General features: G+C 43.7%; 1 protein-coding gene across 4 annotated transcripts in view; it reads right to left on the bottom strand.

The window, feature by feature from the left end:
• LOC120926699 (NADPH--cytochrome P450 reductase) overlaps positions 1 to 18,693 on the bottom strand; it is an 84,088-nt gene that overhangs the window by 4,265 nt on the left and 61,130 nt on the right. For all 4 annotated transcript variants that reach the window (XM_040336850.1, XM_040336851.1, XM_040336849.1 and 1 more), the window contains 6 exons: positions 18,511 to 18,629; positions 17,478 to 17,659; positions 13,303 to 13,452; positions 9,506 to 9,773; positions 1,775 to 1,920; positions 13 to 98 (listed from right to left, as the gene is read on the bottom strand). In XM_040336850.1, the coding sequence (XP_040192784.1) occupies positions 13 to 98; positions 1,775 to 1,920; positions 9,506 to 9,773; positions 13,303 to 13,452; positions 17,478 to 17,659; positions 18,511 to 18,629 (951 nt within the window). The remainder of the gene's footprint in view (positions 1 to 12; positions 99 to 1,774; positions 1,921 to 9,505; positions 9,774 to 13,302; positions 13,453 to 17,477; positions 17,660 to 18,510; positions 18,630 to 18,693) is intronic.

The following is an 18,693-nucleotide window of genomic DNA, read 5'->3' as shown; positions in this document are numbered from 1 at the left end:
GAGATTACTCACCCACATATATAGATATGAGCATTCTCCTCACTAATCATCTTCCACACATGTTCCTTGTTTTTCTTAAGAAGATGTTGGACATAGATCTGTAAAACATGAATTAAAGCTTTATGCCACAAGGCAAATCCAAAGTACACTATATATGGGACCTATACATCAATCCTTTAGACACGAGTAAAAAAAAAAAAAAGAAAAAAAGAAAACCTCACTTGCAGTAAGACACAAGCACAGCTGACAAAAAACAGAAATAAGGACTCAAACCGAAAAAGCAAAAGCTCATTATGGTCATACAACTATACAGACTTTATATACGGAAACAGGAATATATGTAGACATATGCACACCAATTATACATATACACACACTCACAGTACATTAATTCTAATTATCGTCTTAGTTCTATGGTGTTTGCTCTGCCCCACTTTCATGCAATCTTTAGGTCTTGTACTGAGCCGCATGAAGTTATCATTCTGTAGTATGCGGTCATCTGGGGGTGATTTCAGCCATTGCAACTTGTTTACTAATGTAATTTGTAATAATTTACAAACACCTTCTGTTTAATGCTAATTAGGTTAGTCCTTGCTAGACCTTTCCCATATCTTTTATGTTCCCTCAGTGTTATTCACATAGACAGTGCTCAGGAAAGTAAGGGCGTATTTACGCTGGCACTTTTAACAGGTCCCAGGTGTGGTTCACTCCCTTGGTACATTGGTTTGTGTAATGTCAGTGCTCCGAACCATGCCTGGGATTGGTCAGGTATACCGTGCCCGGGACCACTTGGAAAAGATGGTCTGGTAAAGTTTGCTTCAGTGTGAGTGTCAACCATGTCAGAACACAGAACTCTCCACAGAGAACAATGCACAGAAGCAGGGATCACTGTAAACTGGTTAGCAGCAGTGATGCCTGGGAGCACTTCCCCGTTGGTCTACAATCACACTAGACTAAAAAGGAGTGGGTACAATCAAACTCAAGCAAGGTTCAGTTCAACTGGTCTCAGTGTGAGTGTTAGGACTTAGGAGGATGTTGCATTTGGGATGCAGTGTATTTATTACAGGCAGTAATATAGATCCTGTTGTTCTAATGGCGTTTCTTTGGTCATAACGGGTTCTTCTCCCCGCAAAAGCATTGCTTGGGAACATCCCAGCTAGTTATTATAGCTGCTTTGTCCGTGATGTATGATAAAGAAATTAGGTACTTAGGTACTTCATGTGTAGGAGGGGTTATGTTACTAAATTTATATAAATAGAGGAGGACTTTCTGTCTTTTTGGTTTGAGGGGAGAAGAACCCGTTATGACCAAAGAAACACCATTAGAACAACAGGATCTATATTACTGCCTGTAATACACTGCATCCAAATGCAACATCCTCCTGAGTCCTAACACACTTGATAAAACAAATTTGAGCCAAGACTGTCTTTTTGGTTTGCCAGTGTCCATTCACCTATAGGTGGCATATAACCCAGTTAGTTATTATGGCTGTTCTGTGTCCCGTGATGTACGATAAAGAAATATACCATAACAGACCATTTAACTACAACTATAAAAAGCCATTATTAAATTAAATCCAGTATAAGAATGGGATAGATGCAATTGTAATATGCAAACCAGAGACCACCTACCACCACCAACTTATTGCACTCTGGTACTGCTCAAAACCATGATGAACAAATAAGACTTCAGTGAATGTACAGCGTTTTCAAAAAACACACTTTAAAAATATGGCCCATCATAAAGGTCATCTTAATGTTTTTTGTTTTCATACCTTTTCATTCTGATCTCGAGAGAAAGCAACATTTAGCTGAGTAAGAACACCATCTTTGTGAAATCTGGCAAGTTCTTCTTTGTACAGATAGTCTTCATGTTCATGTCGGCAGCCATAGTAAAGAACAGTCTCTCCGACCTCCTTTCCTGAATAAGAAAATGAAGTCAGTAAGGAATGGTACACATTGGCTACATTCCTACATGTCATTTACACCATGGCATAGGAAGAAAGGCAAAACAGTGAGTACAGAACTCTTACAGAGCACTGGTTAGATAGGTGTCTTCTATTAAACATAAGGCTGGCTATAGAAGAGTCCGTTCCCCTCCCCCAGTTAACCAACTGACCCAATTCCCCTATCCACACATTCAAGGTGGATGGGGGAATCCTCTTGCGCCGTTTCTTTGGATTTTGAAAGGCTGCACACTGCGGCGCTGATCGAACATTTGGCCATATGGCCACTGTTGGTTGGAACACATTTCGCCTGGTCCCTGCTGAGCCAGTCAAACTTTGACAAATATATGGCCAGCTTAAAGTGGAAGTAAACCCTTCTATCGTTTTCAGCCAAGGAAGCTGCCATATTTGCCTCTGTTTAATATACAACTGCCACGATGCTGCACATGTGATCAGTTATGACACCAGCCATTGGATGGTTTGACAGTTTGGTTGAGAGCACAACCAATGGGAGTGTTACATTTCCTGCACGTGCTGGAAATGAAACCGTTTTATGGATGGGTTTATTTCCGCTTTAAGCATATGTGGCATTCTAGCTGCAGGCAATAAAGTCATTGAGCTAGTTTGTAATAAGCAAGTCAGGGAATGGCATTTCCACGAGAGATAATTACACTCATTTTATGTCTCATGACAGATTTACTTTATTACAGGTACTTATATAGCACCATCAATTTACACAAAATTTTACATATACAGTATATTGTAGAATCATATCAGTCCCTGCCCTCAAGGCACTTACAATCTAAGGTCCCCAATTCACAGTTAAACATACACATACTAGGGCCAATAAACCTATGACTTTGGTGCGTGGGAAGAAACCAGAGTAGACAAAGGAAATCCACACAGGGAGAACATGCAAACTCCAGGCAGGTAGTACCAGGGTTGGAATTCAAACTGATGACCCTAGTGCTGCTAGGCCAGGTGTCTGCAACCCGCGGCTTATATGAACCTTTGCCGCGGCTCCGGGGCACCTTTTGAGGGTAACGAGTAATCTACCTGATTACTCTTACCCTTGCGGTAATGCCGTTCCCATTACTTGGGCAGGGTTACCGCAATTACATCTACCACGCGGCGTGCGGGGGGGCCCTGTGGCCACAGGCCTGAGCTGGCCTGTGATTCGGTCACGGCGCGTCATGTGACTGGCCACAGAGCTGGCCTGTCTGTGCTCGCAGCCCGGGTGGCACTGGCGCATGCACGCGCCTGGAGTCTCCCGCCCGCCTGTCACAAAGAGAGCTCTCAGCTCAGCCGCCATCTCCCCCGCGGAGGCTCTGCTCCGGATCAAAAGACTCAGCTGAGCTCATCGGCACCGACCGTGGCCCCAGTGCGAAGAGAGAGAGACGAGACGACACAGACAGCAGTAAGAGCAGCGCAGGTGAGGACTGGCATGTGTTTGGAAGTGTCTGAACTGGGGGGGGGCGGCCTAGTCTAGGGCTGGGGGCTGGGCATGTGGGAGGTGGAATCTTATTATCTGATATTGTACAGACAGTTATGCATTTGCTGGGCATGTGGAGGTGGAATCTTATCTGATCTAATTGATATTGTACAGTATTGCATTTGCTGGGCATGTGGAGGTGGAATCTTATCGGATATTGACAATATCAGATAAGATTCCACCTCCACATGCCCAGCAAATGCAATACTGTACAATATCAATTAGATCAGATAAGATTCCACCTCCACATGCCCAGCAAGTTATTTTTATAATGACGAGGATTAATTATTATTTACATCAGGCACTGATTATGATTTATGGTACACTGGGGCCCTGATTAATTTTCTATGGCATTTTGGGGCATTGGTCATTTTCTCTGGCACTTTGGGGCAGCAATTAGTTTTTTATGGCACATTGGGGGCATTGTTATTGGCTGTGTAATGTGCTGTTCAATTGCATTCTTTTTTTTTGGTTGGAGTGCACGATCCTGTATATAGCATTAAGGTAAAAAACAATATATGCAGTGTTATATTGGTTTTAAATGTCGCAATGGTTTTGCGGCTCCCAGTTTTTTTTTTCTTCAGAAATGGGTCCAAGTGGCTCTTTATGTCTTAAAGGTTGCAGACCCCTGTGCTAGGCAGACGTGCTAACCACTTAGCCACTTTACTATCCTTCCTGTACAGTCAGGCAATTTAACTTGCACCAGATGGGTTTAGTTTTCCCTGTACCATGCAATACTATTCTTTATAGTAATATAAAACATTTGTTCTTTTACCGTGCATTGGCAGCCCTTTCCCAAATGAATGCGTATTAATGCATCAAATACAGCAGGTTTGTCTGCATGCAGCAACACACTACAACAGAACAGACAGGTGCGAAGAGGCCCTAAGGCTGGCCTTAACAATGCATTGCAGTTACCCATGGTCAAACATACTGCAATGCATGATGTGTGGTGCCATGGTACTGTCATTCATTTGGGATTGTTCCGGTGGGAACCATCTGTGCGTTGTGGTGCACTGCATTGGAAAAAAAACATTGTGTCCAGTGCATTGGCAGCCTATTAAAATTGGGATGCCTTTTTTTTTAGCAACGCAAATACACTATTTTCTAATACAGAAATAAAAGCCACATCACTGCTTATATGTCCATAGAGTGCATATAGTGCATTCATTCATACACATACTAGGGCCAATTTACCTACCAGCTGTAGCTAAAAAGCAAAAATCTTCTGCACACCCCATCATAAATTAATATGGATCAGTGAAAATTCCATAATGCCCTTGTATGTACAGAGCAGTATTCTTTCTACTGATGTTATCTTGAAGTATTTGTCTATTACAAAACTATGACCTTAACCTATGTTAGACAAGTGAATACAACTCTGGGTCAGTGGAGAAGAAAAGAGATGAAAGGAATCAGGATCTTCGTGTGTTGCTACTTGAATGGGCAAACATCTATGTATGTAGCCAGCCAGGCTGACATCAGTCCATCAAAATATTAAAAGCAACATTAAAATTTAAGTTGCATGCAAGAGAAGTGTGCCAGAAGAAAAAAGAAAAAAACAAAGTGTCAGACCTGATTTTGGAGATCGACGAGAATTGGAATAACTGGACCACAAGGACACAAAGATATATTGAATGTGTAACTCGTAGAGGCTAGTCGTGCTAGGAGTGCAACCTCGTTAGTACCTGGTGCCCACTAGACTTGCCAAAATTGGACCTATGACCTCTCCTCTATGTTTCAGAGGATGTCAGCAAATAGGCATTCAATTCTACGTGTCTTTTTTTTTTTTTTATTAAAAAATATAGAGTAGATACGCCGTCGTAACTCCGAATCCGCGCCGTCGTATATTTAAGCGTATGCTCAAACTGAGATACGCTTAAATGTTGCTAAGATACGAGCGGCGTAAGTCTCCTACGCCGTCGTATCTTAGCTGTCTTTTTACGCTGGCCGCTCGGGGCGCTTCCGTAGATTTACGCGTAGAATATGTTAATGACCTAGATACGCTGATTCACGAACGTACTTGCGCCCGCTACGCCGTTTACGTAAGGCTTACGTCCGGTGTAACGTTGCCCCTGCTATATGAGGCGCAGCCAATGTTAAAGTATGGACGTCGGAACAGCCGTCGAATTTTACGTCATTTACGTAACTGGTACGTGAATGGTGCTGTGCGTAGGTTACGTTCACGTCGAAAGCATTGAGCCGACGTAACTTAGGGAGTATATGCGACGTGACTGAGCATCCGCGGATCATTAGTGCAAAAATTTACATGGGGTTACGGCTACTTTGAATACAACACGCCCACTACCTTCCACATTTGAATTAGGCGGGCTTACGTAGCGCATATGAGATGCGCTACGCCGGCACAACTATACGCCAAGCTACGTGAATCTAGCTCATAGTTTGTGTGACAAACATATGCCAAAATTAGACAGTTTTGGACAAGAATTCATGCACTGATCCACTTAGGTACCAGGATCAACATCCCCAAGAATGCACTCAAGTTTTTTTAAACAAGCCTAGAGGACATGCTTAGACACTTTCAGACACATTCCCAGACACTTATCTTCTGCATATTTCTAGCTGCAAAATTATCAAACACAAACACCTAAAAGTCTTTGGTAGTTGATATCACAACATGAAATGCAAGATCATACTTAACTAGAAAATAGTAAACACCCTGTAAAACAAACGGGTGACAATTGAGAAGGTCTAGGATCCATGGATGCATTCTATAAAACCTCCCACTTAGCCTGAATACTGGGAAATGGATAGAGCGGGACATACACATTCTTTCCTCACTACTTTATCTTTCCACCCATATCTTTCTTCTGCTTACTCTAAAACAAGCTGATCCTTGCATTGCGTTGTACATGCTAGAAGATCACTGAGGCTGAACTAATAATGTTCCAAAATCTAAAGTAAAATGTATTCTGATCCTGGATAGTCTCTACTATTACATAGGGGGAACACTTTGAATACACCCTTTGAATACTTATACTCAGACCCTGCTCTCTAGATTTACAGTAAACTATGCCTTATGTAATGACTTGCAGATATACTGTATTTGTGAAACCTACATTATGACAGTGCTTACTTTGTAAACCTTGTATAAGGCTGGCAATACACAGTTCAAATCTTGCTGGGAGAAGACAGATTTCTTATTCCCCTGTTAGCACTGTCTGTGTTGATGGGGGAAACCTGTGGTTGCAGGAAATAAATTTGCACAGTGTATGGCCGGCCTAAGGATGGGTCTGTACAATTGTATATTCCTTTGTTATAAAACAAACCAAAAACAAAAAGGAAAGAAGCAGAACATCTCTGCAATACATTCACATTTCCCCATGTTCCTTCCATTTTAAAACCCTGCAATGCAGAAAAATAACTGTTGGTCTGCCAAAATGCACCCAGCTATTAAATCCAGTTGCGGGCTGAGAACATAAAGCATTTTTGTGGATTGAGGGGGCATCAGCTCATCCCTGCCATCTTTTGCTAAACTCCCTATTCTACTGTCCACAACATAGAGACAAATCATTCTGTTGTTCAAAAGACAAAGGATTAGGAGGGCTTATTTGACTCCTTAAAGCGGGAGTTCACCCATTTAAAAAAAAAAAAAAAAATCTCCCCTTAGCTTCCTGCTCGTTCGGTCTAGGGGAATCGGCTATTTATATTAAAATATAAGCAGTACTTACCCGTTTTCGAGCTGCATCTTCTTCCGTCGCTTCCGGGTATGGGTCTTCAGGAGCGGGCGTTCCTTCTTGAGTGACAGCCTTCCGAGAGGCTTCCGACGGTCGCATCCGTCGCGTCACTCGTAGCCGAAAGAAGCCGAACGTCGGTGCGGCTCTATACTGCGCCTGCGCACCGACGTTCGGCTTCTTTCGGAAAATCGTGACGCGATGGATGCGACCGTCGGAAGCCTCTCGGAAACCTGTCAATCAAGAAGGAACGCCCATTCCCGAAGCCCATACCCGGAAGCGACGGAGAGGATGCGTCTCGTAAACGGGTAAGTACTGCACATATTTTAAAATAAATAGCCGATTCCCCTAGTAATAACGAGCAGGAATCTAAGGGGGAAAAGTGCCCTCTAAGGGTGAACCCCCGCTTTAATGTGGTTGTAAAGGTCACCCGCAACCCCCCTGGCCGGTCAGTGTCACCCGGTGGCGGCAACATTTACTGCGGGCTTTCCTCCAGGTGACCGTCTTCTAGATCTCCTCGTGTCTCCTCCATTGACCATTGACGGGTCTCCTCCCTCCTCCTTCTGGTGGCCAGCGTAGCTTCTCCTTTCAGACACGCTTCATGATTGACCAGGAGGAGAATTAGTGTGAAAATAGCTTCTCGCCCTTTTGGCTAAGATCAAGTGTCGTATCCGTTCTTATCAGTTGCCAGGAGGTGGCGCTATGCTAACCGTCCCCAGTACAGGGCGAGGTGGCAAGGGATGGCGGTGGCAGATGCAAAACCTTCTGATGGGGACGGAGAACCATTGGGTCTTGGCGGAGGGCCGGGTCCCTGGCCTTCTGGTCTGGATTTGATGCAGTTCCTAGCCTTGCCAGTTTTTCGGGAGGGAACGTTGACCCCACCCTACTGTTAAGGGGGGGTTAGGATTTTGGCTAGTACCTCCTGAATATAATTAGGTAGGGAGCGAAAGAGGCGACGGGGGGGAGCTTTCACGCCTTGGCTCTCTCCCTGAGCTTCCAGAGCTCTCGTTCCTTCCTGGTAGGGAAGGGGGCTGTGACTGTCCAGGCTGTTGATCAGGGTTGAGAGAAAAGCCTGTGGTGATTGTGCACCTGGAGTGGCAGTCCAGGGGTGCCGTACCCGTGTGTGTCACTTTATTGTATTTCTTTGTTGGTTGTCTTACACATTTTGTCACTGTCTGATTAGTAGGGTGTGGGTCCTCAGGCCTGCGCTGTACGTCTTGGGAGTGGGTGGACATGGCCTTCTGGCTTAGTTCGCCTGCTCTAATGGGGTCTCCCTTCGGGGGAGCCCCAACTAGTACTTGGGTGGGTCTGTTTCTGCAGACCTTCCAAAGAACGGGGTCCATCTGGTTTCGGCCAGACGGACCAAGTGAAGTACCTCAGTCCCCATCTGGAGCCTAACGCCCCCGGGGATCAGGGTAAGGTCCTTCCTAGTGGAGGACAAGTGTAAACACCCGTTGCACGTTTTGTGTCTCTCTTTAGGCGTGTGCACTTTTTGGCACCGGGTGGAGTTTTTGGGTGCGTTTCACATGACATGGGCTTTTCAAAAAATAAATAAATCAGTGTGAAAATAGAAAATAATTTTAATTCGCTATTGTCACACAAATGGGCGGGCTCGGAGCGCAGTGCTCTGCGCCAGGAGCCCACCCTATTTTGCAGCCCATTGCAGCCTCTGGCTTCAATGAAACCACCCCCCCCCCCATTGGAATCCATTGTCCGGCGTCCCAGTATGTAGATCAGGGGGCCAGAGGCCGCAGCCCCCCCCCCCCCCCCCTATGGACAGGCCGCCACTGCTCTGTATTAAGGTAAAAACCTTCTGTGTGCAGCTCCCCTCAGCCACCCTTAATGCTTACCTGAGCCCGATCTCGTTCCAGCGATGTGCGTGAGTAGAGACTCTCTAGCCTCATTGTATCAGACACGGCAGAAGCCTTTGGCAATCACAGCCAGTGAGGAGGGAGCAGGGGGCAGGGCCAAACCCTGCTTTGTGTGTCTTATGGGAGAAAGCAAGTAAAAGTGCCCCCATAGCAAGCACTTGGCAGGGAGGGTAGGTAGAAGCCAGACGCGCCAGCAGGGGACACCACTGCACAGAGCAGGTAAGTAAAACATGTTTATTGTTTTAAAGATAAAAAAAATTGAGCCTTTAGAACCACTTTAAGAAAACACAGGATGTGCGCATAGAACCTCTCTCCCTCTTTTTTGCACCTATTAAACAGATATAACAAAACACTTTAAATAGTTTAATAAACCAAAAGAATACAAATAAGTGAAGTTCATGATCAGGGTTTGCATGCAATTTAGAACTAAAAAAGGAAAAGCAGTACACAATATTAACACTAAAGCCCCCCCCATTGCCTTTGTAGTTGTCAATCAACCTACCTTGCTGCTTTAACCATTCTCTTTCCTGTATAAATCCGACAAATGGAGCAATGCCAGTTCCAGGCCCAATCATGATGACAGGTGTACTAGGTTTAAAAGGCAGTCTGAATTGTGACTTGCGGACATACATGGGTACTGTTGATTTATGGCCGTTGTCACATGGTTGCTTGTTTTTAAGCCAGTTTGTGGCAACTCCTTTGTTTGCTCGGCCAGTTTTGGTTTCATAATCTACCAGCACTGCACAGATATGTATGGAAGTGGCGTGAACCTGAAACACGGGACAAAAATATTCAAAAAAATGGATAGTAAGCCATATAAACATGCTACTACTAAAGTCAAGTTAATGAATGCTTTCCTGAAAATCCTGATCACCTTAATACAATTCAACATTCTGTAAAACACTATAAAACAGTGGGAGCCACACTGAGAAACATTTACCAATTGCCAACCACTTTAGGCCTCATTGCACACTGGGAATTGTTACAGCTGCCATTTTGGGCATCAGACATTTTTTTTTTTTTTTTAACTGCCTCTAAACTCCCCTGCATTTTATCCTATGTGTTCATGCACACATAGGCCTTTATCAGCAGTTTTTGGCAGGAGGAGAGTTTAGGGGCAGGAAAAAAAAAAAAAACCCTCTGCCAGCACATTCTGAAGCAACAGCATTTTGCTTAAACAGAGGAAGTAGTCCTTAACAACCAGTGATTAGCTGGTCGCCAAGGAGCGGGCGGGAAAGCTGGCTGGCAATTCTCATAACAATGGATGACTCATTCGCTGTCAGTGGGATTCCCCACTGACAGCCAAATGTAAAGAAAAAAATAAACATATTGTCGGCAAAATAAAAACGTAGCGGCAGAGGAGATGAGCGAGCGCTGTAGATCCAAAGTCAATCACGACTGCTTCCGCCACCACTGACCCAAAAAAAAAAAAAAAAAACTCGTTCCCAACGAAGGCTCCTGCCATCTGGCAGCTCTTAAATAACTTACGGGTGGGGCCAGCCGGTGATGCTGCCGGGTGGTACCGCCCCCTTGAGAGGTCACTGACTCACTGACCAAGGGCATGCTGGCTGTCATGCTGCCCCTTTGTTGTTTCTTTTTTTGGGTCGGTGGTGGCAGGCAATGAATCTCACCCGAGGGACCCCCCCAAAAAAAACAACGTTATTAACTTTTTACACTTTCTTGGTGAGTAGGGGTTCCCCTACTCATTCAATTGGTAACCCTACTCATACAATTGGGGGAGAGTTCCCCTCAAGATCCATACCAGACTCAAAGGGCTTGGTATGGATTTGGGGGACCCCCACACCTTTTAATCACATTTTTTTTTTATTGCCTGCAAAGTTTTTTTTTACATTCAGCTGTCAGCAGGGAACCCTGCCGACAGCTGATGGCACATCCGTTTGGTAAGGATGCGGCAGCCAGCTTCCTGACATGCTCCTTAATGCTGAAACCATCAAAACGTAGCTTACACACTAAACACTGCTAAACGCCAGCAATTTTTTTTTTTAAAACATTAACATTGTACACGAAATTGGGCCAGATTAACAGGAATCGTCTGAATTTCTTTCAGTGTATAGCTGGTTGTTCGACTGGCTTCTGTCAAATGGTCCTGCTGGAAAACTTGCATTTAATTAGCACATGCAGCCTGATCAGTGTATTCTGATGGCAGGGGAGTACTGCTGTCAAAATACAAAACACACAGGGGGGAAGATTTCCAAATCCACAACGATTGTGTGGATGTGGAAATCGGTTCCAATTTTTTCATTCAGCTGGCTGGCTGAACAAAATAACTAAACGGTGTATGACCAGCTTTAATTTTGTAGCAAGCAATAGAGAGATCATAAGAACAGAGGGGGAGCCCAGGGTTCCATAGTACACTGCAGAAAATAGATATTACAAGCAAGACGATAATCCTATCATACTATCAGGTACACAAGACCTTTAGTCATTACCAAAGAACATCTAAAAGCAGTACAAATGAAGAAGAGACCTGGCAAGAAGCCTGTACAGTTTGAGGTTCCATCTGGATGCCGGGAGATCAACATCTGGCATTCCACACATGTGGCAAAGGGCTTGAAACACCTCCAGATCCAAAGCCCATTCCAGAGATTCAGATGCCAAAAACTGAAAAAGTCTGCCTGCCAGGTTTAAACACCCGGGAATCGGATAAGGTTGGAACATGCAGTTCTGCCCAAGAGTGGATTAAATCCCCTTCCTTTTGCACAGTTAGACTTCTGGTGCATTCTTCATGGTTCATGTAGGTCATGGCCCAAGCATTATCCCATCGAATTCTCACTGGGTGCCCTTGCAATTGAGGGTCTAGCGATTAAAGGGAAAACAAAGTGCTCCTAGTTCTATGAGAAGGTATGAAAGACTTCTCCCCAGCCTGACATTCATGGCAAGAACCTTCCATATCTTGGATGAAAGGGCTTCCCTGATTCTAGCACCAAGTTGGAACCTTGCCACATCAGGGACAGTTTTGCCTTGTAGTATAAACAAATGGTGCAGTCCAAGGACAAAGTCTACTTGTTCCATGCTGCCAGAATCCAGATCTGGAGTGAAGCTGGGCATACAGTACAGCCTAAAAGGAGGCAACCATTAGACGCAAGATGCTCATTCAGGCTCAAATCGAGTGTCTCTTTGGGCACTGAGGGCTCGGGCATGAAAACGAAGGAACAGACATTTTCCTGGGGGAGGAAGATCATGTATTGCCCAAGTTCGAATCTCCAGCTTGTAGCCTTTGAAATGACACTGTGGTCCCAGACTTCAGAGACTGCCTGGGACTAACAGATGTTTCCTTATTCTGGCCAGTGGGGTTTCCTCATCCCGGGCATACCCCTAAAACGAGTCTTTAGGGACAGAGCTCTGCCGCTGGCAGACCATGGCCTGAAACCTGTATAGCACCCCCTGTGGCTAACAACGAGATGACAACATGCTAAAAGGTGAGCACCCAGGTAGGATCCAGTGCCCTCTTCAATTCAGCAGGGTCCGGGTGCGGACCTCTAAGGCTCAGCCCAGGAGTCAACTGATCAGTAGTAGCCACAGTGGCTTTAGTACAACCAGGGATTCTGGATCAGAGAGAGGGCAAAGGTAAGCCTCTCTTGGTAGAGAGAAGATGTCTATCAACTAGGAACACTAACAAAATTGAGGCTAGCTGGGAGTAGCAGGGGTCTTCAAACTTTTCAAACAAAGGGCCAGTTTATTGTTCTCCAGACTTTAGAAGGGCCGGAGTGTGTCCAGCGGGGGCAGAAAATGTCCCAGGCCTGGCATCAGTGAAAATAAATATGGCTCCAGAGTTCGTGGTCAATAGGAGGAGGAGTAGTACACCTAATTAGTAGCAGGAATACCAATACCAGTACCAATACCATCATTGGTATTGGTAGTAGAAAAAGCACTCTGCTGGTATCAGTGGGACAAATAATGCCCCAAGGGTCGGATAAAGGCTAGCAAAGGGCCACATCTGGCCCTCGGGCCACAGTTTGGAGACCCTGATCTAGAGTATACACTGGGAGCTTTTTATGCCAGTATCCAAACATCTAAAAAGGTAACCAATTGTAAAAACTAAAGATCCAGTACTGTACAACTAAGAAAAACAATTCATAGGAAGAAACCGCTGTACGTAAGCATTTAATTTACTTTCTTTTTTTCTTTCCCCCCTAATTTTCAAGTTGTTAATTGGTAAACCAACAGGAGACATAGGAAATGTGTACTTTATACTGGAAAAATTGCCACTTCTTTGCTTAAAGTTTCCCAAGTAAGCTGTAGGATATGTAGAGTACATATGGTTGTGTTAGAACTTACCTTAGAAGAAGAGGCAATTGAATAGTAACGAGCCTGTAAACGGGGCAACAACTCACAAAGGTGGTCAATTGGAGGTCGTAATGAAGACATATCTTCCAGAATAGCCAAAATATTCCTCCTTGCTTCTAAAACCCAGCTGAGATACAAAGCCTACGAATATTTAAAAAACACATATTTAATAAGAAAGTGATTTAATAATAAAGCATTCAACAAATGTCGCTTGCCGTGTAATGTCTCATATTTTTTATCAAAGGGTTTTAAAAATAAACAGCCATTCCCTTCTTCCACCTAACAGCCAATGCTCAAATTGCAAAATGAACTGAAACCAGATAAACACAAACACATGCTAAATGTGTGTTAAAAACAAACTTCTGAAAAGATACAATATCCCATTTATAGGACAGCATTATAAGAGAAATATGGGTTTTGCAAGAAAAGATTATACTCATCTAAGTGGATGCAGCAACGATCCTCCACCACCAGTCAGAACTTAGCAATCAAAGAAAGGGATCGCTCAGTTCTCCCCTTTCATTCTGAGCAGAGAGCCGGGACTGTCAGTCACTGACTTTGCTTTGCCTCTCCAGCGCTCACTTGAGTGCTGGGCTGTGAAGGGGACAGGAGAGGCTGGCTCAGGCTCTTGGTGGATCGCTGAGAGGCCAACCCAGGTACCGGTCCAGCATTGTGGGTGGATCCTGACCATATAGTCGGGATCTTTTCTGAGCCCAACTAGCTCTGTGACGTCAGACATCAGCAGGCTTTAGTCCACTGTCGGCCAAAAAAGCTTTGGCTGCACTTCTTTAACTACTTCAATACTGGGCACTTTTACCCCCTTCCTGCCCAGGCCAATTTTCAGCTTTCAGAACTGTCGCATTTTGAATAACAATTGCAATGCTGTATCCAAAACAACATTTTTATCTTTTTTTTTTTTCTTTTTAGACGGATAGAGCTTTCTTTTGGTGGAACAGTATTTAGTCACCACTAATTTTTTTATTTTTTGCTAAACAAATGAAAAGACCAAAAACGTAAAAAAATAAATAAAAAAAATAATAAGTAATTGTTCTCCTTCGCTGATGTGCACTGATGAGGTGGCACCAATATGCAGCCTTTATGGGCACTGACAGACATCACTGATGGGCACCGCTGATGGGGCTGCACTGATTATCAGCCACTTATCGTCTCTCCTCTAATTACGTGCTGTCAGCATGAGTATAACTGACACTTCCTATTTACACTGATCATCTGTATTTGGACACTGTGATAGCAAATGCAGTGTGTCCGAGTGACACACCACAGATTCCCCCCACTGAAGCACTGTGTAAACCAGGGGTCTTCAAACTACGGCCCTCCGGTTGTTCAGGAACTACAATTCCCATCATGCCTAGTCAGGTCTGTGAAGGTCAGTGTGTTACAATGCCTCATGAGATGTGTAGTTCTACAACAGCTGGAGGGCCGTAGTTTGAGGATCCCTGGTGTAAACTGTTGGCACTATATAAAATTCTGCATTATAATAAATAAATTATTATTATAAATAAAAAAAAATCACAATTAGCTATTATTACTATTGCATGGTGCAATCAGATGGCATGGGAAGGTCAACTATCTGAATGCGTCTGAAAATAAGACATTAAGGCTTTATATGCACACTGGGACTTAAAAAATTCCAGTTCCTTTGTCAGAAAAAAAAGCAGGCTCATATACAGCATTTTTGTACACATGTTTAGGCAGTTTTTTTTTTCTTTTCTGACAGAAAACTCCAATAAAGACACAAGCCAGAAGGTTTTTTTTTTTTCCTGCCTCTAAGCGTCGGTTCACACAGGGGCAACCCGACTTGCAGCACGACTTCAGCATGACTTGGAGCAACTTACAACGCGACTTAAAGTTGCCTCCAGGACAGGCGACTTTGGTTTTGGCCAATCACAGCATAATCAGCTCTGTGGGAGGGAGGGGTTTGCCTGAGTAAACTATTTTCTTTTCCTGTAAAGTTGCTTCAGTTAAGATGTGATCCGACTTTGGAGGCAACTTCCATTGAAATCTATGGGGTACAAGTTGCCTAGAAGTCACCTTGAAGAAGTACATGAACCTTTTCTGAAGTCGGAGCGACTTTGGTAGTGTGCATTAAAGCGGGAGTTCACCCAAAACATTTTTTTTTAACATTACATCTAGCATACTTAGCATACTAAGGACATTTACTTTCGGCAGGTAATTTTTTTTTTCTCCGTACATACATTTATATTCTGATTTTGTCCAGGGCTTCCGGGTTTCCGATGACTGCGGGACTGGGCATTCCTATCCTTCGGTTAGATGATTGACGGCTTATGAAACAGGTCCCCTGTCGCACAACGCGCGTCACCAGATTTACGGAAATAGCCGAGCTGCGCAGTCAGCTCTACATGGCAGGCGCAGCCAACTAAACGAAGGAACGCCCAGTCCCGCAGTCATCAGAACGCGGAAGCCCTGGACAAATATCAGAATATAAAAAGGTATGTACGGAGAAAAAAAAAAAAAATTACCGGCCGAAAGTAAATTAGTCCTTAGTATGCTGGCTCTAATGTTAGAAATTAGTTTTTAGGGTGAACCCCCTCTTTAAGACGGCTCTCATTCACTTCAATTTCTCATGTCGCGCAATTTCGAGCGACACAAGTCAGATCCCAAGTCACGGTAGTTCGAACCGGCACTAAACATTGAACTTAAAATATGCCTCTAAATATCCTTAGGTGCATAGACACATAGGATAACATTGAGCTGCTTCTACAGGCAAAACACATTTTTAAGCCAGCGTGCATGGACCCAAATAACTCCGATGTTCCAAAATAGTCAAAAAGCTGAAAAGAGCTCTGACACGGCAACATCCACTCATAATGGATATCATTTATGGGTAAAATTATAGTCATCATATACTTCTAGTTACTAATCCTAAATTACCAAGTCTGTTTACCATATTCTGCCCCACCACAGATTATAGTAGATAAAGTCTTGGTGTATTAAATAATTAAGCCGTAAGCTAAAAAAATAAAAAATAAATAAAGAAGTCTTGTGTGCAATACTAGTCAAACAGTAACCCGTTTCTGTAATTAAGTTAAAGGGGTTTTAAAGGCATAAGGTTTTTATACTAATGCATTCTATGAATTAAGATAAAAAAAATAAAAACTTGTGTGCAGTAGCCCCCTTAATACTTACCCAAGCCCCATCTCCATCCAGCGATGACAACGAGTCCCTCGGATGTTCGGGACTCTCCCTCCTGATTTTCTGAAACACAGCAGCGGCGCAATTGGCTCCCACTGCTGTCAAAGTCAGTTAGCCAATCAGGAGAGAGAGGCGGCGGACCGAACCGCAGCTCTGTTTCTAAATGACGCACGGAGCTGCAGATCAGCAAGCTGCTTGCTGTGGGGGCACTCGATAGGAGGGGAGGGGCCAGGAGCACAGAAGAGGGACCCAAGAAGAAGAGGATCGAGGTTACTCAGTGCAAATCCACTGCACAGGGCAGGTTAGTTTTTTAAATAGCAAACATTGTTCTACATGCAGATGCACATCACCAACTGCTTAAAGTATAGCTAAAGGCAAAAGTGGAGAGGGATTAGAACATCAGTCAGTTTGTGCTGCTGTTTGCGCCCCCCTTAAGGAGATTCTCCCTCTCTATTTGTCCCGTTTACCATAATCATTGAAAATTTAAGGAGAAAGGAAATCCCACATTTTGAATTGTCCTCAGACAAGTAACAGAGGGGAAATCTTTCAATGAACTGGTGACTTGGGTGTCCCCAAGGAATTCCCCTAACTTGTAGGGATTTCCTCTCCAGTTTGGCCAAGAGAACTTTTTTTTTTTTTTTTAAAGAAATCCTCGCAATGGGACACAAATGGCAAACTCTATCCAAAATAAAAAAGGAAAAAAAAGCTTTGCCTATAGTTCTACTGTAAGCTTAGTCTATGAACATGTAGGCAGCAGAGTGACAATGCTGCTTGTGCATAGGTATACAGTCCATGAATTCTGCTCACCCTAGGCCAAGCAGAGGAAGAACCTCTAAGTTAAAGTAAAACACAAAGCCTTAAAATAAAAAATAGAAAATAAAAATGTGTATGGGTTTACATACACTTCAATTTGTACTTTTTTTTTTAATTACAGTGTTTTAAAAAAGGAGTTTAGCTATGCTTAAGCACAATAAATTCAGCATGCAGCTTACCTTGCCTTCAGCTGCAGATGAAGCCATTTTTCGCAGGTTCTCCTGCTCTTTCTGATCGGTGGCATACTGTGCAAGTTCATACAGAACATTGGTGCGGGGAGGATTGGTAATATCCAGATAGTAAGTGAGAGCTGTGCGGTATGTAGTAGGACAAGGGAAAGGATGCTTCTTGTTGGATTCCTCTGTAAAAAAAAGAATGGTATATTTAGCTATTCATAACGGGCAGAACGGTTATCTCTTGTGTGATACAACTAGACGTACTGGTAATTCCTCCATTAGGAATTTTTCAGAACATTCTTAGAGTGGTTGTAAACCTTCCACCATTTTAAAAATAAAAATGACAAACATGTCTATACTTACCTGCACAGAGCAGCCCTGATCCTCCTTTTCTGGGGTCCCCCACTGGTGCTCCAGACCCCTCCTCTTCATCAGGTGCCCTATGGAAAGCATCCTTCACTGGGGGTACCCTTGCAGGCTTGTTCCAGAGTCCTGCTGCCGTGTTTATTAACATAGACTTTGGGTCTCGGCCCTGCCCCAGTGTTAGAGGATTTGATTCATAGCAGCAGGAGCCAATGACTCCTGCTGCTATGAACCTGTCCAATGAGGAGACAGACAGCAGCTGCTGCAGTCATGCACATTGCTGGATCGGATCAAACTCATGCAAGAAGAAAAAGGGGTCTGGGGGGTGGCAGCAGCACAGTAGTTTTTTTTACCTTAATGCATAGATTGCATTAAGGTGAAAAACGTTAAGGCTTTAGAATCACATTTAAATGACTGTGTATAAAATTGTAAAGATCTTGGAATGTCAACGTGACTTTCATTTTAAATGTACAATATAGCATACTACCATTAAAAAAACAAAACAAAAAAAAAAAAAAAAAAAAACAACTGTACCCTTCTTGGGTCAGAACAGGGTACATTGCATGACACTATTTATCAGAGAGTTGTGTCACGCTTTACTGCTTACACAGCGAGTTGTATGAGGACAGGGACAAAGTTTACCTGAAATGCACAAACGCTTGGAAGAACTTACCGTCCAGATTGTTCAAAGATATGACAGTGTCAAGGTCTGCGCTCAGAATCTCTCCCAGCTTGTTGACTATAGAGGAGTCATTTGCTGGATAAACTGCAACGTGATCGCCTGACTCATACCTACAGAAAATTTAAAAAATAAATAAGATCAAAATGTCACTAGAAAGAAAATGTAATTTATAGG

This window comes from Rana temporaria, chromosome 2, assembly GCF_905171775.1.
Source record: "Rana temporaria chromosome 2, aRanTem1.1, whole genome shotgun sequence".
In the NCBI taxonomy this organism is placed as follows: Eukaryota; Metazoa; Chordata; class Amphibia; order Anura; family Ranidae; genus Rana; species Rana temporaria.
Note: the sequence above shows the minus strand (reverse complement) of the source record. Positions and strands in the feature narration are given on the sequence as shown.